This window comes from Gracilinanus agilis, chromosome 2 (assembly GCF_016433145.1).
Source record: "Gracilinanus agilis isolate LMUSP501 chromosome 2, AgileGrace, whole genome shotgun sequence".
In the NCBI taxonomy this organism is placed as follows: Eukaryota; Metazoa; Chordata; class Mammalia; order Didelphimorphia; family Didelphidae; genus Gracilinanus; species Gracilinanus agilis.
The window spans coordinates 347,274,112-347,289,764 of NC_058131.1; the positions used below are offsets into that span (position 1 = coordinate 347,274,112).

At 45.5% G+C, this 15,653-nt stretch overlaps 2 protein-coding genes across 3 annotated transcripts in view; one reads left to right on the forward strand and one right to left on the reverse strand.

Moving 5' to 3' along the window:
• Positions 1-2,319, forward strand: part of LOC123235456 (fer-1-like protein 4) — a 29,420-nt gene extending 27,101 nt beyond the window's left edge. The window contains exons 41-45 of the mRNA XM_044661583.1: positions 758-856; positions 988-1,229; positions 1,492-1,772; positions 1,872-1,972; positions 2,100-2,319. Of these exons, the coding sequence (XP_044517518.1) occupies positions 758-856; positions 988-1,229; positions 1,492-1,772; positions 1,872-1,972; positions 2,100-2,286 (910 nt within the window). The 3' untranslated portion in view covers positions 2,287-2,319. The remainder of the gene's footprint in view (positions 1-757; positions 857-987; positions 1,230-1,491; positions 1,773-1,871; positions 1,973-2,099) is intronic.
• A 1,356-nt stretch (positions 2,320-3,675) lies between these two features.
• Positions 3,676-11,986, reverse strand: ERGIC3 (ERGIC and golgi 3). 2 transcript variants are annotated; one of them, XM_044661586.1, is made up of 14 exons: positions 11,899-11,986; positions 11,631-11,701; positions 10,308-10,395; positions 9,917-10,036; positions 9,215-9,308; positions 8,917-9,082; positions 7,935-7,992; positions 7,056-7,070; positions 6,346-6,377; positions 5,886-5,982; positions 5,705-5,769; positions 5,275-5,411; positions 5,130-5,185; positions 3,676-4,933 (listed from the first exon to the last, which is right to left on the reverse strand). In XM_044661586.1, the coding sequence occupies exons 1-14, from the start codon at positions 11,984-11,986 to the stop codon at positions 4,854-4,856; spliced, it is 1,167 nt and encodes a 388-aa protein (XP_044517521.1). In that variant the 3' UTR covers positions 3,676-4,853. The 2 variants fall into 2 exon arrangements, with proteins under 2 accessions (XP_044517521.1, XP_044517520.1); XM_044661585.1 differs by lacking the exon at positions 7,056-7,070.
• Between the last annotated feature and the right edge of the window lie 3,667 nt (positions 11,987-15,653).

A 15,653-nucleotide genomic window follows, 5' to 3' on the forward strand; every position in this document is an offset into this window, starting at 1 on the left:
GCCCTAACCTGTTTGATATAAGAGGCAGAAATAGATAGATTTATACACACAGGGAAGAAAGGAATTTGGCAAACTCATCACCTACTATGGCATTAGAAGGAATGCAAAGTTTAGTTCCTTATGAAGCTTGTAGTCAGAGATAGAGAGATAGAGAAATAGATTCACAGAGAGATGATGTAGCTATTCACCTGTGACTATGGTAATGCCTCCCAGGCAGGTAGACTCCTAGATGACTCCATTAAGCTCCAAATTCTTGTTTTTATTGGGAAGAATAATAAAGTGGAGGGAGGTGGGGACAAGCCCAGGTCAAATCTTTTCTTTTCTTTTCTCTTCTTTTCTTTTCTCGACCTTTACCTTTTATCCTTGTAACAACTAGTCAGAAGGGCAAAGGCTAGACAATTAGGATTAAGTGATTTGCCCAGGGTCACACAGCTAGGAAGTGTCTCAGGTCACATTTGAACCCAGGTCCTCCTGATTCTAAGCTTGGCTCTCTGTTCACTGTGCCACCTAGTTACCCTGATGCAGGACAAATTTTGACCAGTGTGACCTTCTATAAGTTCCCACAGAGGAGAGAGCACAGGGACAGGGAAATCATAAGACCTAGCTCATCTAGGCCAGGCTCACCTGGAGACAGGGCCCAGGGTTTCTGGGAGCTAGGAGGCAGAAGGGGTGCAGGGCAGAGCACCAGTGACGAGGCTTCTATGGAATTAATCCCTTGGAAGGGACGCTTCCTTCAAACCTCTTCTCCCATATACAGTTATGAGCTCCGAGTTATCATCTGGAATACTGAGGATGTGGTCCTGGATGACGTGAATCCCCTCACTGGGGAGATGTCTAGTGACATCTATGTGAAGAGGTAAGGCAGGCGGTGGGAGCCAGGGAGGTGGGGGAGAACCAGAGCAGGTTGGGGGAGGCATATACTGAGCTCAGCATACACCTGGGGCCTCTGCCAACGTTATCTTCTCATGCTCTGCTCCCGTCTCCCAGCTGGGTGAAGGGTTTGGAATTCGACAAGCAGGAGACAGATGTCCACTTCAACTCACTGACCGGGGAGGGGAACTTTAACTGGCGATTTGTGTTCCGCTTCGACTATCTGCCCACGGAGCAGGAGGTGAGCGTCAAAAGAAAACCCAGTCCCTTTGCCCTGGAAGATGCTGAGTTCCGACAGCCCGCAGTGCTGGTGCTACAGGTCTGGGATTATGATCGGATTTCTGCCAACGACTTTCTCGGTATGACTTTTGATGCTTTGTCTTTCCTAAACCTGACAACCCTGACCCTTGATCCTGTGACCTCCAGTTCCTGCATTGGATCTGATCTCATGTCGTTAGTTCCATTGCCAAAAATGTTGGACAGTATGGTCCGTGGGGTCACAAAGAGCCAGACACGACTGACGTCCAATTAGCGTTGGCCTTGATCTTACCAGTTTTTGAGATGATTCTGACTATGTGACCTCTGAATCCTGACTGACACGAGCCTTGTTGCTATCTCTAGGGTCCCTGGAGTTACAACTGCCAAATATGGTTCGGGGCTCTCGAGAGTCAAACCTATGCACCATTCGCCTGGCCCAGGATAGGGCCAGTCCTCGCTGCAGTCTCTTCCGCTCACGTCGTATGCGTGGATGGTGGCCATTTGTGAAGCTACGTGAGCCTGAGGACTTAGAACGTGAGAAGCAGGAGGCTGAGGGCCGTGGGAAAAAGAGGAAAAAGAGGAGGAAGGCCAAGCCTGAAGATATCGAATTCACTGACTCCAGTGGAAATGTCTACATCCTGACGGTGTGTGGGGGGAAGTGGGAAGGGCAGGGGTAGTGTGGGGTGGGAAGTGGTTCCTGCCCCAGAAAGCTTTTCATCCTCTTTCTACTCTATGCCTTCTAGGGGAAAGTGGAGGCTGAGTTTGAACTGCTGACTGTGGAGGAGGCTGAGAAACATCCTGTAGGGAAAGGGAGGAAGGAGCCTGAGGCCCTGGAAAAGCCCAAGTGAGTATGGTTAGGCTCAGAAGTTTGGGTTCTGTGATCTGGTGGAAATTCTGGAAGGAAGAGAGACTGGATGACAATCTGGAGGTGGACAGAGCTCTTGACTGACTCTGCTGCTCTCTCTCCCCAGCCGCCCTAAGACCTCCTTCAACTGGTTTGTGAATCCACTGAAAACCTTTGTCTTCTTCATATGGCGCAGATATTGGCATATCCTGGTGCTGCTATTGGTCCTGGCCCTTCTCACCATCTTCCTCCTCCTCGTCTTCTATACCATTCCTGGTCAGATCAGCGAGGTCATCTTCCGCCCCCTCCACTAATCCCCACTCACACTGGTCAAAGTTTATTTTTCAGACCTGAGCAAACAATTATGCCAGTTGAGTTTACAGGGACAAAATTCAACACTTCTAGATTAAAACTTATCACAGTTAAATCTCATGTTTGGAAAGAATGCTTGGGGTAGTTTTTGTGCTGCAGACTTGCATAAAAAATAAGTATTTTTGCAAGTACCTTTAATTACATTTAGTCACCAAATAAGTCATTTGTGGGTTCAGCTTTAGAGAGGGGGATCTCAAAGAACCAGAGATGCTCTGAAGCCCTCCAAAAAAGCCTACTGAGAGAGCTGAGGTGAGAATCTTGTGAAGGCATGTTAATCTAGTCTAAAATTTTGGCAGCCAGAGTAGGGATTCTAGGCCCTATGAATGGGTCATTTTTTGTCCTTTGACTGCTACCAAAGCCCAGCACACTGGGGCCCTGTAGATGCTGGGGGAGTGGTAAGTGCAATCACAAATCTGTTTCTCAAGCAGTTTCCCATTAGGGAGATCTGGTTCTTTCACTCCCCTTGGGGAGGGTGAAGAGATGGGGGAGAAGTGATGCTGAAGGGTGGCATGATGGACAGAGAGCCAGGCCTGGAATTGGAAGGACCTGGGTTCAAATCTGACCTCAGACTCTTCTCAGCTGTGTGACCCTGGAGTCATTTAACCCTTTTTGCTTAGCCCTTGCTAAGCCTTTTGTCTTAGAATTGTTAAGACAGAAAGCAAGGGTTTTGTTGTTGTTGTTTCTAAAGAAGAGGTAGGGGACAGCAGAAGGGCAATAAACTGAGCACTTGGGAGATGGAGAGAAGCCCCTAGAACAGTAATGGTGAACCTTTCAGAAGGGCAGGTGATGTGAGAAATGTGGAGAGGGGGAGGGGAGCAGCCCAGCTCCAAGTCCCTCTGGCTTTCCAGTAACAAACTCTGGTGAACTCTGTGCTGGGGCAACAGTGAGCATGACCCCTCTGCACACATGCTATAGGTTTGCCACCATGGCCCTAAATTTTCCCCACAGAAACCAAACCCTTACCACAGTTCCTGGTTTGAGGTAAAGAAGAGGTATGTGGGGAACATAGCTTATGGAGATTTGATTCACCTATGCTGAAGGCAGTACGTCACAGTTAAGGGGGAAGATTAGATCCCCACCACGGTGATATACGTGTTGGGAACAAATATATATATATACACAGATATAGAGAACATATATACTGGGAAAGGAATATTTCAGTCACAGGTTATACAGATACCCAAAAGTCTCTAGAAACCTGGGGAGAGCCACACCTGGCATCGCACCAGCCAGTACAAAAACCCTTGTTCCCAGAGATTATTTCTATAAGGCGATTCTCTATTAGCTAGACAAAAGAAGTAGAGAAAAAATAATTCACAAGACAATAGAAAAAATTTTTAAAAATTATTTCTATTTCATTTTGAAATACAATTTGGTGCCTGATATTTGGGAAATTAATTTTCAACCAAATAAGTTGAAGATAAGTCCTCATCTTTAAGGAGATTAGATGCAGGAAGATCTATAAAGTTGTTCCATCTTGCCTCTGCTCATACATCCCCCCATTGTTCCTCATTCACTCTGTGCTGGGAATGGATAACATCACCCCTCTGGTGTGTATACAGCAGCAACTTTTGCAACATCTTTTGTCTAATTTATACTTTTCCCAGGGAAAGTTTGATTCCCAGTTCTGCTGAGATGTGGGCTGTATGCCGGTGAATGGAAATCCTAGAGAAGTCAGTGAAGGACTAAAATTGAGGTGACAATGTCTGCACTGTGACTAAGGCACAGGTGGAACCCAACTGGCATCAGGCCCAGCAGGAAGTCCCAAATCCTTCCTCTCCCCTAAGTGAAGCAATGGCGATCTGTAAAATTCCCTTCCCTCTCCCTTCTCCTCAGCTTCCATACCAGTCTGAGGCAGAACATGGGAGAAGAAAAGAGTTTGAACTCCAGGTCAAAGCCTGGAGCTTTTTACTTCCTTAACTCCTCATCCTAAGAATACCCCAATGGAAGAGTTAGGGTGAACATTTCCTGGGGGAAGGGGTATCTCCTTCAATCCCTTTAACCCAGGTTGTGAACAAGAATGAAAGGATCCCACCCCTTGGTAACACCTCATACAAACCCGTGGCTGGTGTCAGCTACTCTTCCAAGCTCAGTTCCTCCCTCAGCTTCTAGGAGGAGAGGTGAAATTTGGGAGGCCAGCATCTCTTGGAAGGGGGTTCAAATTGCTCTGACCACTGGCAAGTGATTCCAGCATAGGGAAGAGCTGGGTTACATGGGAATATAAGAGGAAAGACTAGGAGGGACCCCCTCCTTTGAGACACAGGAGGAGCATGAGAGTTGAGGCAAAGGATTATGGGGGTAGTGGAGCAAGAGATATAACTTAGATCTCGATACCATCACAACACACAATTTTACAAACTTTTGCAAGGAGGTTAGGAGGGCAGAACAGGTCTTACAGTTTGAGGATAGCATTCATGAGGAGTAGGGCATGGGTCACAACTAGAAGTCAGACACTGGGAAACAGATGGCCTCAAGTGAGACAGGGCCGGGGGTGTGGCATGCAGCTCCTCTATGTTGTCTTCCCTAATTCTATTTTCTTCTGGATGGCTCGAGCAGAGTGGTAGATCAGGGAGTCAATGAGTCCAGCAACTGGGGAAGAGGTCAAGTTCATTATTAGTTGGCTGTCTTATCCAAATTGTCCTTGCTCTCCCACAGTTGTGAAGATTCAAAAGCAAAGATCCAACTCTTCCTACTCTAACTCCCACCCTCCATCCCCCTTCACTTCAGCCCTTCCTCAGATCTAGTAACAAAGGCTGGGAGGAGCTGTTGTGCTCCATAGCCTCACCTGTAAACATGCCTCCAATGATGGCACAGACACCAGTGAGGAAGTGGGTGAAGGACCTGGATGGAGGAATAACAAGTTTGGGTTGCTAGAGGGGCTTGGAGAGAGATCCGGCTGTGCCCAGGCTTCTTCCCCTCCCTGTCCTCACCTGTGTTTCTCTGTCAGTTTGACCATCATGGGCGAAAGCTCATACAGCACAAAGACTCCAGGAAGCCCCTGGTCCCCAATGAGCCCATTGGCAACTTTTTCATGTCTTGTCACAGAGAACTGATTGGACCTCAGCACCTGGGATCACAGGGGGAGAAGAGGAGCAGTGGCAAGAACTGGAGGGGCAGGGGCATGTCTAGCTCTATTCAGTGGTCAGTCAACTAGCATTCGTGAAGAGCCTACTATGTGCCAGGCACTGTGTTAAGTCCTGAGGATATAAAGAAAGAACAAAAACAGGCCTGCTCTCAAGGGACTCATTATCTAATGGTCCAAAATACGCCTTCTAATAAGCAGATGGAGCCCAGGACAGGGAAGGCAAAGGAATTAGATTGTGGAGCTGGGGAACTGGGGACTCCAACTCTCCAACTCACCTCCCCACTCACTTTCATGTATACTGTGGGCACTACTTTCACAAAGTACTGGAACATCATGGAGGCTGTGAAAAGGGAATGGTGAGCAATTGAGATAAGTCTGTCACCTACATGCATCAGAACATATTTGGCTCCCCCTGCCCCAAAAGGAGACACAGAACAGAACCCCCAACCTCAATACCTTGTGGGGCTGTAATGTTGGTATCATCCAATGGGTTCACAATCCCTGGGTAATCTTCCCCAAAAGACAGACGTCGAATATAGTGAGTCATGTTGATCTGGAGATACCAACATAATGCTCTGGTCATACAAAGGGGATGGCCCCCAAGTCAGAGGAGACCAATGGCACCACTGGGGGAATTACAGTGGCCTCAAACTCATCATACACAGCAGCTAGACTTCCCACTAGCCCACTCTGATGTGATCCACTTGAACTGGGGGAGAAGGGGGCAGCCTGGTGAAAATGGATTGTTTCCATTTATTCCAATGAACTCAGGGATTTAGGATTTGCTAGGATCAGCCCCAAGGAGATGGAGATTCCCCCTCCCCCTTCCCAGGGGAGTCAATCCTTAAGGGTCCTAAGAGCCCAGAGCTCTGGTCAGTCTCTGCCGAGGTGCTTACCACCTAAGGTTGGTACCTACGTTGTCTAGTCCAAAGCTCTGCAGGTCATGAACTAGAAAAGAGAGGAGAATAGGTAAGTGAGTATGCTCTTAAGAAAGAGACTTCTTTCTCACTCTGTCCCCCAGGAGTATGGTCTTCCTATCCTTTCTGGTAGCCACTTCATTCTCTAATCAATGATTTCTTGAATCCCTTTTCAGTCTCACTGTGTGGTCTTAGAGCTCCCAGGAAGGATTCCTGACCTGGAGGATATAGGAGGGATAGAGAAGAAGGAAAACCTCTTCTTTGCACCCTACTTCTCTGAGAATTAGCAAGTTAGACCCTATTTCCTAGGGTTACTTCAGCTAGGGTGACAGTGGAAGGCAAAGTTACTGAGAAAAATCTCCTTTTAAATTCTAATTTCCTCTTTGGGGAGACAAGTCCAGAGGTTTGGACCATTTATCATTAGATCAAATAACTGACTATGGGATCAAAACGTTAAAAGGGGCCTGAAGACACCTTCCAATTCATTCTCTTGCTCTTAGGCTCGGCCAGACGGACTTAATCCTTTCATAATTTTTCTAGTCCTAGAGTCTATTGCCTTCAATTGCTAAAGACCTAGCTCCATCTTAACCTCTGCCAAGAAAAAGTGCTAATATCCCCAATCCCCAACTCCTGATAGCAGGGCATGCTTAAGGAAAGTATGCTCTCACCCTGATGGAGAGTGAGAAGGGTTAAAAGTTTGGCCACTTACTCTCCACAGCATGGACTGTAGCATGGAGGGGAAAAGGGAAAGAAGAGAAGAGTGAGATTCCAAGTTGTATAATGACAGTCTGAGAAACAAGTATGACTTGTATGTGTGAATATCGCCCAGTAAGAATCCTGGGTGATCAATTCTAGGTCCTGAGTCCCACTTCAGGTACTATAGTTGGGCAGAAGTAGTGATGGACAACTTAGAAAGGATTCTGGAGGCCCCCCTTCAACCTGGTTCTCAGACTTGTGAAGGGGCAAGACCTGGACTAGGTACCAGCTTAACCAGCTCCCATCATCGTCCTATTCCAGGTGTGTGGGCCACAACTCCATCTCCAAAGCTGGAGAGGAAGTAGGGAGACTCACTTCAATGAGATGTACCTCCCCCTTGAGTGCAGAATAAACAAAGAGATATCCTTGTACCTGCCCCCAGTTGAAGCTCTGGGTGAGTAACCTTTAGGACATTAGCCAGGAGGAACTTAAACCAAGCTCCCTTCTCACACAATTGCTGGGACCCCTGGAGAAGAGACTAGGATAGCTAGCTACATGTTCAGAACTTCAAATAACAAACCTGCCCCCCACCCACCATCTTGGGTGCTTTCAGTTGTCACAGTTCTAAGGCTGAGTTGCTTTCAAAAGCTTTTTCCCCCAAGTAGAGCATTAGAGTTGAGGGACAGTATCTGAGAGAGGGATAAAGAAACAACATAGAGGCAAAGAGGTTATGCTGTATATGTATACAAAGTATAGGAAGTATGTGTAGGGGGGGAGAGTGGGGGTAGGACTGTTCAGGGAGAGATTAGGAACAATGGAACAGGGATTTTGGGGGCGTGGGGAGAGCCTCTTACAATAAAGACTGTATTTTTTGATAAAAGTCTTTACTTACCATGTACATGCGACTGCTGGAAACTCTTCCCAGGTGCAAAGTGAAAGTTCCCAGCCACCTATAAGAAACATTTCCTGGTTCCATTTCTTCAGAACTACTGCTCTTCCCCATTCCTGTCAACATCCACCATCTTCCCTATCATTTGGGCTATCTCTGACTCACCCTCCCTTTCCAACATCCAATCAGTCATTAAATCCAGGTGACTGTACTTCTAAGATTTCAGTCCCATCCCAGAATGGTTCAATGTGGCCAGAGTATAGACTATGGCTAGGATGGCAGCTGGTCATGTAGATCGTGAATGCTAAGTAAGGGAATATGAATGGTACTCAGCAGGTGATGGAGAACCACAGGACATTTTTGTGCAGAGGAATAATGATTAGATGATCCTTCTCCACATATCTCTGGCAAATAAGACTAATCTCTAAAATTTCTGAGTGACTGTCAAATTGAATTGCATGTACCATGCCTTACAGTGAGGTCCCACCAGGTTACTTTTTTCAACCATCTCCTAATACTCTCTTCTTTTACACAATCTATATTCTAGCCAAATAAACTACTCACAGTTACCCAAACACATCAGTTGATTTTCTGCCTCCATGAATTGCTTATATTGTTCTTTTTCCCAGAATGCATCTCTCTCCTCCTATATCCCCTTTATTTCTCAAGGCCCACCTTGAATATTTCCTCCTCCTCTGAATATTCCTTATACCTTTCCTATGGCTCTTTAGTGCTGCACTTTATCACAATTATAGGTGAACCTACCTAAGGGCAGAAACTAAGCCTTGTTAAGTCTTTCCTGATCATGTAGTAGGTGATCAGGTAATATTTGTTAAAGCCACTTTAGGCTGAAAGATTCTCTGAGGGCACTGTGCCCAGTCTTCCTGAGCAGGCAGTTTCCATTCCTAAGGAAGTTCAATCAGAACTAATCCCAGAGCCTTCTCCTTTTTTTCTTTCCGGCTCTGTGACATGGCCTGATCCTGACCTTGTTGACTTCTAGGAAGCCATACACCTGGCAGCCTTCATTCTTCTGTTCTTGCATCTTTTGACTGAAGCCTTCCCGTCTACATTGCTCAATGGTATCTGGGTTCTTGAAAGCCCAACCCCTCCGTCGGTATGCTTCCCTCACATCTTCGCATGTGTTACAGCATCTAGAAGGAAGGGATGGGGAAGGCAGAGCCCAGCTCAATGTAGGACAAAGAGAGGAATAGATGGCCCATGTCCAGGCTTACAGAAATGTGGCAACACCTTTGTTCAAGTTCACTTGTGTGGGTGACACTCACTTGCTATCCTCAGACTCAGCACCATAGCAGCTCTCACAGCGCTCAGGATCCAAGGAGCTGGGGTCAAACGCCTTTTCCTCCTCTTTCCCCAGCTCTGAGGGTAAGCAGAGCCCAAGGCATTAGCCCCAGGAGAAGAGGCAGGCCCAGGCAACAAACAAGATGAACTCAGATGCCTGCCCCAAAGCAGGCATGTGATAGGAGCAAGGACAGGGCAGGGAATCAATAGCAGGAGTCTTCTAATGGACTGGGGAGGCAGGCAGTAGGAAGGGCAGCAAATATTTCAAGAGCTTTAGTCCCCACCATAGGAAGCCCAGAGAGGCAAAAGGCAGCCAGATCCTAAATGACATCCTCAACAACAACAGATAAAAGAAGAGCTCTGGACATCAAGATGAGCTGGGAAGCAATAGAATAGTATGGAATGCTGGAAAGAATACTATAGAAGGAGGCAGAATAGGAGTTCTAATTCTACTTGTGTTACTAATTAGCTTTGTAATCTTGGGATCCAAGCCATTCAATCTCTCTAGACCTTGGGCGCCTTATCCATAAAATGCTTTATCTGGAAGCAAGGAAATTAAACCTTATGGACTCTGGAATACCCCTTTAGTGCTAGAATCTGACTCTGCTTCCACACCCACTCAAGAAAGAATGCCTTGGCCTGGAAAGGGATACCCAGGGTCCACTGGGTCTGTCTCTGCTGGTTACCATGACGCTCAGCTTCTGTGGTTACAGGACGGCCATCTTTGTCCAAACGCTGTTTGTATAGGTTGTGTTCCACGTCTAACTGCTGCTCCCCAGCCACATCCATAGCATCAATACTCAGATCTAGAACCAGGATGTTTAGATATAGGACTAATCCCTATGCCCCCAGTGACTAGGCCTACTTGTGAGAAAGAGAGGGGGATGGATAAGGCACTGATCCTGCATCCTCATCCCTCCACCCCAAAACCTTTTTCTCTGCATGCAGGGAAAACACTCCAACATCTCTATCACCATGAGACTCAGAGAGGAGAAAAGGCTCCTATGTTTTTTTTCTTACCAATGGGATTAGGGTGGGGTTGAAGTTTGAGAGAAGTTGGGAACACTAAGTACTTACAGGCACAGGGCATATGTGGGAACAAAATATCAATGTTGATCTTCAGTTTGTCTCCTCGGGACTTGTCAACATAGAGTTCAGGATGAACCTATGGGTGAGGGGTAGGGGAAAGACCAGTTCCAGGGCAGCCCATTATCAGTCCTTTCCTGGCCTCACTCCATCCCCAAAATACTTCTCTGTAAGTCTCTTCCCACATGAATCTCTTCCCCTGTTGCACAAAGAACCCCTCAGTTCCCTTCAACATTCAAACTATTTATAAATTCTCAATATCTCCTCCCACTTCTCAAAAATAACCAGCTAAGAGGCATCTACCACAAGCCCTTGCTTGTACCTCTCCTACCTGATGCTAAAGTGTTTCCTCTGTCCCTTCAACCAGTAATCTTCTCTCTAAAAGCCTCCCTTTCCCCTCAGCACTCTACTCACATACCTTGGCACCACCACTCCCCACCCACATTCCCTTAGTACAGCCACCTAATCATTGCCTTCTTCCTGCCACATCACTCCCCTGAATTCTCAGTCCAACTAATCTCCCACTCCCCTCTTTCCTCAGGACTCTTTCCCCCATGACAATGACCTCATCCTCCTGTGTCCTCTTCCCCTTTCTCCTGATTTAGTGCTTCCCTTAATAGTATACTCCCTATCCAAGTTCCCTCAATCTTTCTTCTCAGTAGCCTCTTCAGCAGTCTCTCCCATCCCTCACTTTCCAACAACCCCTAGTGTTAATACCTACCCTCTCCCTTACCCAATGAAGCCTTCCAGTGTCCTGCCCCCTTTATCTCACACAGCTCCCCTCGTGGCCTCCCTTCCTCTCAAAGTACTCCTTTTTCTTGCCCCAATGTCTCTTCCTTCTCTCTTAGTCTTTCCATAGCTGCCCTTGGAGGTTCCGCTGTTTCTATACATTGCACTCCTCCCTTCTTCAAGTGCCTCCTGGAGAATCTCCTCCCTATAGTCCCAGGCCCCGATGGCTCCACTTCCTTCCAGGACATCCTCTCCTCTTGCCCCACAGTCCCTGAAAGTCCCAATTCATCACACTAACTTCCTCCCCTTTTCCTTGCCTCGCAGAGTCCTCTGAGGGCCTCAATTCATCACACTGAACCCCTCTTTCTCTATAGAGACATTGGAGCCTCAGTTTATCATACTAAACCCTTCCCGGGCCCTGCAGAGCCCCGCCCCGCCCCTAGGCCCCAATTTCACACTGAACCTCTTCTTCTTACCCCACAGCGCCCCCTGGGGTCCCCACTTCGCCACCACACATGGCGCTCCCTGACGACGTTCCTTTCCCTGCCCCCATACCCCCCCCTAGCGGCGGCCTCGGAGACTCACCTCGGCCGTAAGGTAATACTGTAGTTCGGACAGGAAGAGCAGCAGCATTAGGAGCCCGCTGATGATGGTCACTGCAGGGACCAGGGGTCAGAAGTCAGCAAGCCCTTCTCCCTCCCTATTTGGCCCATCTCCCATAATCAACCAAGGCCAGCACAGGGCCTGAGGTCGGGGCGGAGACAAAAGGGCAAGGGGATGGGTCCGGAGAGAGACCCTACCCCAACCCCACTTCCCTACCGTCCCGACCCTAGTCCCTGACCTCTTTCCCTACCTGTGGCCCCGCCGCATGTCTTGACCCGGAAGTCCTCCAGGGTCTTCGGGTAGGCATCGAACTGCTTCAATTTCCCCAGCGCCTCCATGGGGACCCGCCGGAAAGGGAAAGTCAGGGGACCTGCCCACGGCCGCTCACTTCCGGGGTTGGACCCCGCCCCCTCATCTCTGTAGCTGTGCTTGTACGCATGCGCCGCGGTGAGGCTAATGGCTCCCCTTACTTCACTGACATTTCTCGCTCCCCTCGAGTTAGAAGCACGGCTTTCTCCTGCGCATGTGCATAATGGCAGCCGGGTGATTCGTCCCAGGCTCTGTACGTCAGAAGCATTTGGCCCAACCCAATCCTAAACAAAAATTCCTCCTATGACACGTGGCCATTCGGCCTTTGTTCGAAGACCTCCTGTAATGGGAAACATACTACCAACTCCTAAGAGCTCATTCCACTTTTAGAGGGCGCTAATTATTAAAGAGGGTTTTTTGGTTGTTTTTTTTTTCCTGACATCAAACCTAAGTATATATAATCCTTTGCAACCTACACCCTTTGCTCTTGCCCCTGACCCCGTAGGATTAAACAGATCTAATCCTTGTAGCAGTCTTTCAGATAGTCGAAGAAAGTTAAGCTCTTTAACTCTTCTAGGTCTTCTTATCTCCTGGCTAAACCTCAGCTGCTGTTGTTGCTGTTTTCCCTACCTGTCTTTAGTACAGATTTAAAACCTTTCATCATTTTAGGTGCCTTTCTCTGGACATTATCTGTATGTCAATTCTTAAACTGGTTCTTCCAGAATCACAGAATAATATACCTCACAAATGGTCTGCTGGCACAGTAGGACCATCTACCACTTGATTTTCATTTATTTGTTTGTTTGTTTATTTATCTTTTCTTTTACCCCCCCCCCATGATATATAAAAAGTTTCTAACATTTTTCTTTTCTTTTTTAATTTAATTTAATTACTTTTCAAATATTTTCCCATATCATTTGATTTTTAAATGCTATGCTTTCCTTAAAGCAACCTTAATGGTTGAACCTAGGTGGTTCAATGGATTGAGAGCCAGCCTAGAGACAGGATGTCCTAGGTTCAAATCCTACCTCAAATATGTCCTAGCTGTATGACTTTGGGCAAGTCACTTAACCCCCCATTGCTTAGCCTTTACCACTCTTCTGCCTTGGAGCCAGTATTCAGTACTGGCTCCAAGATGGAAGGTAAGGGTTTATTTAAAAAAAAAAGCAACCTTAATGCCTCATCACACTATTGACTCTCACTGACCTTAGACCATTAAAACACTTATCTTTTTAGGATGTACAGATCCTCCAGGTTTGTGTTTGTGCAGTGGATTTAAAGACAAAACCACATTTATGTAATGAAGTGTCAATTTAATGTCAAATTATGTTACCTGACCCAATGTTTCAGTTTATTAAGGTCTTTTCAGATCCTGACTCTGTCATCCTGTGTTTAGCCATCCATCCTAATTAGGTCATCTTTAAATTTGAAAACTATCTCTGGCTTTATATCATCCATAAAAAACAAACAAACAAACAAAAAATGATAAATAGCAAAAGGTAAAAGGCAAACCTTCTTTGGAATATAACCCCAGTAATGGAGTTTCTTTTTCAAAGGATATGGACATAAAATGTAACTAAAAGTTACTTATTTGAATAATTCCAAATTGCTTTTCAAAATGGTTCTACCATTTCACAGTTCTACCCAAACTGTATTAATAATGTACATATCATTCATTCCACAATCCTTCCAACATTGACTTTTGTAATTTCTGTTGGTTTGTAGGGTTGTTCAGATTTGCACTTCTCTTATTATTAGTGATTTGGGCCATTCTTCATATGGTTGTGAATACTTTGCAATTCTTTTCATAAGTATTTGCTCATATCCTTTGATCTCTTGGGGAATGGCTATTAGTTATCTATGTAGCTATCTAAATTGTTGATGTATCTTGAATACAAAATCCTTAACAGAGAAATTTGATACAATGCCCCCTCCATTTGAATACTTCCTTTCTTATCCTAAGCAAATTAATTTTGTTTGTGAAGATTTTCATTTTCATATAATCAGAGTTATATTATGTAATTTTCTCTGTCTCCTATTTGATTAAGAATATATCTCCTCATAGCTGTGAGATATATATGATCTGTTTCTCCTCTATTTTTTTTTTTAGTTATATGATTTTTATTCCTTTCCCTTTAGAGTTTCATTTCTTAGTTCCTTTTTCTCTCCTGCTTTTTTCTGATTATATATTTCTTCCTCCTTTTTTCTCTCAGTAGATTTCCCACTTCCTTTCCTTCCCTTCACTGGTCTTGCTCATTAGTATTTTTTTTACCTTCTGTTTTAGAATTAATAAGCATTGGTTCCAGGGCAGAAGAAAAGTAAAGGCTAAGCAATTGGGGTTAAGTGACTTCCCAGAGTCACAGTTAGGAAATGTCTGAGGCCAATTTGGAACCCAGGATCTCCTTTTTTTCAGACCTGGCTCTCTAGCCACTGAGTCTATCAATCAGTGACTTTTAAATTACAAAATCTTCAATTCCTGATTTATTACTCTGTTAACTTATAAAAAACTCTTAAAATTATCTTGTCTCTTTTCTTTGTTCTTATGCAATCAAAACCTCCAGAGTATCCATTCTAGGCTCTTCTCTCTAGGTAGTTTCTGCCACTGCTTTGTAGAGCTTCTCTCATGGATTCCCCTTTTCTACTGTGCCTCATTCTCAAAACAATGCTTATTATGGCAGGTGTCAAAGAGGACATTGACTCATGGTAGAACTCACCCCACTCCCACTGAACTATACCCTCTTTATTTTTTCCTACATTTGCCTGAAAATCAACCTGTGTGTCCATACTCTCCCATTCTTCCAGTTGTCCATTGCCCTCAGAGGTTCCAGCTACCCCCTCCTAGGACAAGTTGACTTTTCAAGCACCAAATCCCCAAGATCTCATCCAGAAAAAGGTCTTCATCTCTATTCACCAACCATTTTCTTTTCCCAAAGAAGCATTCATTAGTGAAACCCCCTCCCACCCTCCCAAAGGCCTCATTCCTCCTCTCTCTCTTCCAGTCTTTCCCCTCTTCTCCTCACCCACTCCCCTGTAGGATCTTTTCTTTCTGAGTCCAAAGAAGTCACCTTCGCTTCATTGCTACCTCTTCATTTGGTCTTGGCACATTACAAACTCCCTTCTATCCCCCTGATTCTCTTCTCCCCTTTTATGTACCCTTTTATGTTATAATGTAGTCTCACAAAAGGAGCATTCACCTGTAAGCAGAGTGTCACCAGTTTCTGTCCATCTCCTTAGTGATTCTTCTACCAGATTTCTGCCTTTACTCCTTTATAGACCCTGTCTCCCTGTATAGATTTAGAAATTTATTAGTCTTTCTGGTGCCTCTGTTGCTCTTGTGTGTCCTTGCCGCTTTTATTCACTCCTACCATTTCTGTTGTTTGGAGTGTTTAAGAAGCAAATAATCTCTTCAGTTCTGATTTTTTTAAATGTTTCAAATTCTTTATTATTGAAGTGTTTTGCTCTGTATAATTAAGCTCAGAACTGCAGGATAGGGCATCCTGAGCTCTACTGCTCTTCCAAACACATTATTCCATTCTGGTTTCCTTTTTCTAGTGGTTGCAGAATAGTTTTGCATTAAATGTATACATTGTTTGCAGTTTCAAAACCTTGTAATGAGTATTTTCCGGTGTAATAGCAAAGAACTAATATTTGGAAAAACTACTTAAGACTCGTGAACCAGAGTTTTATCTCTTCCCC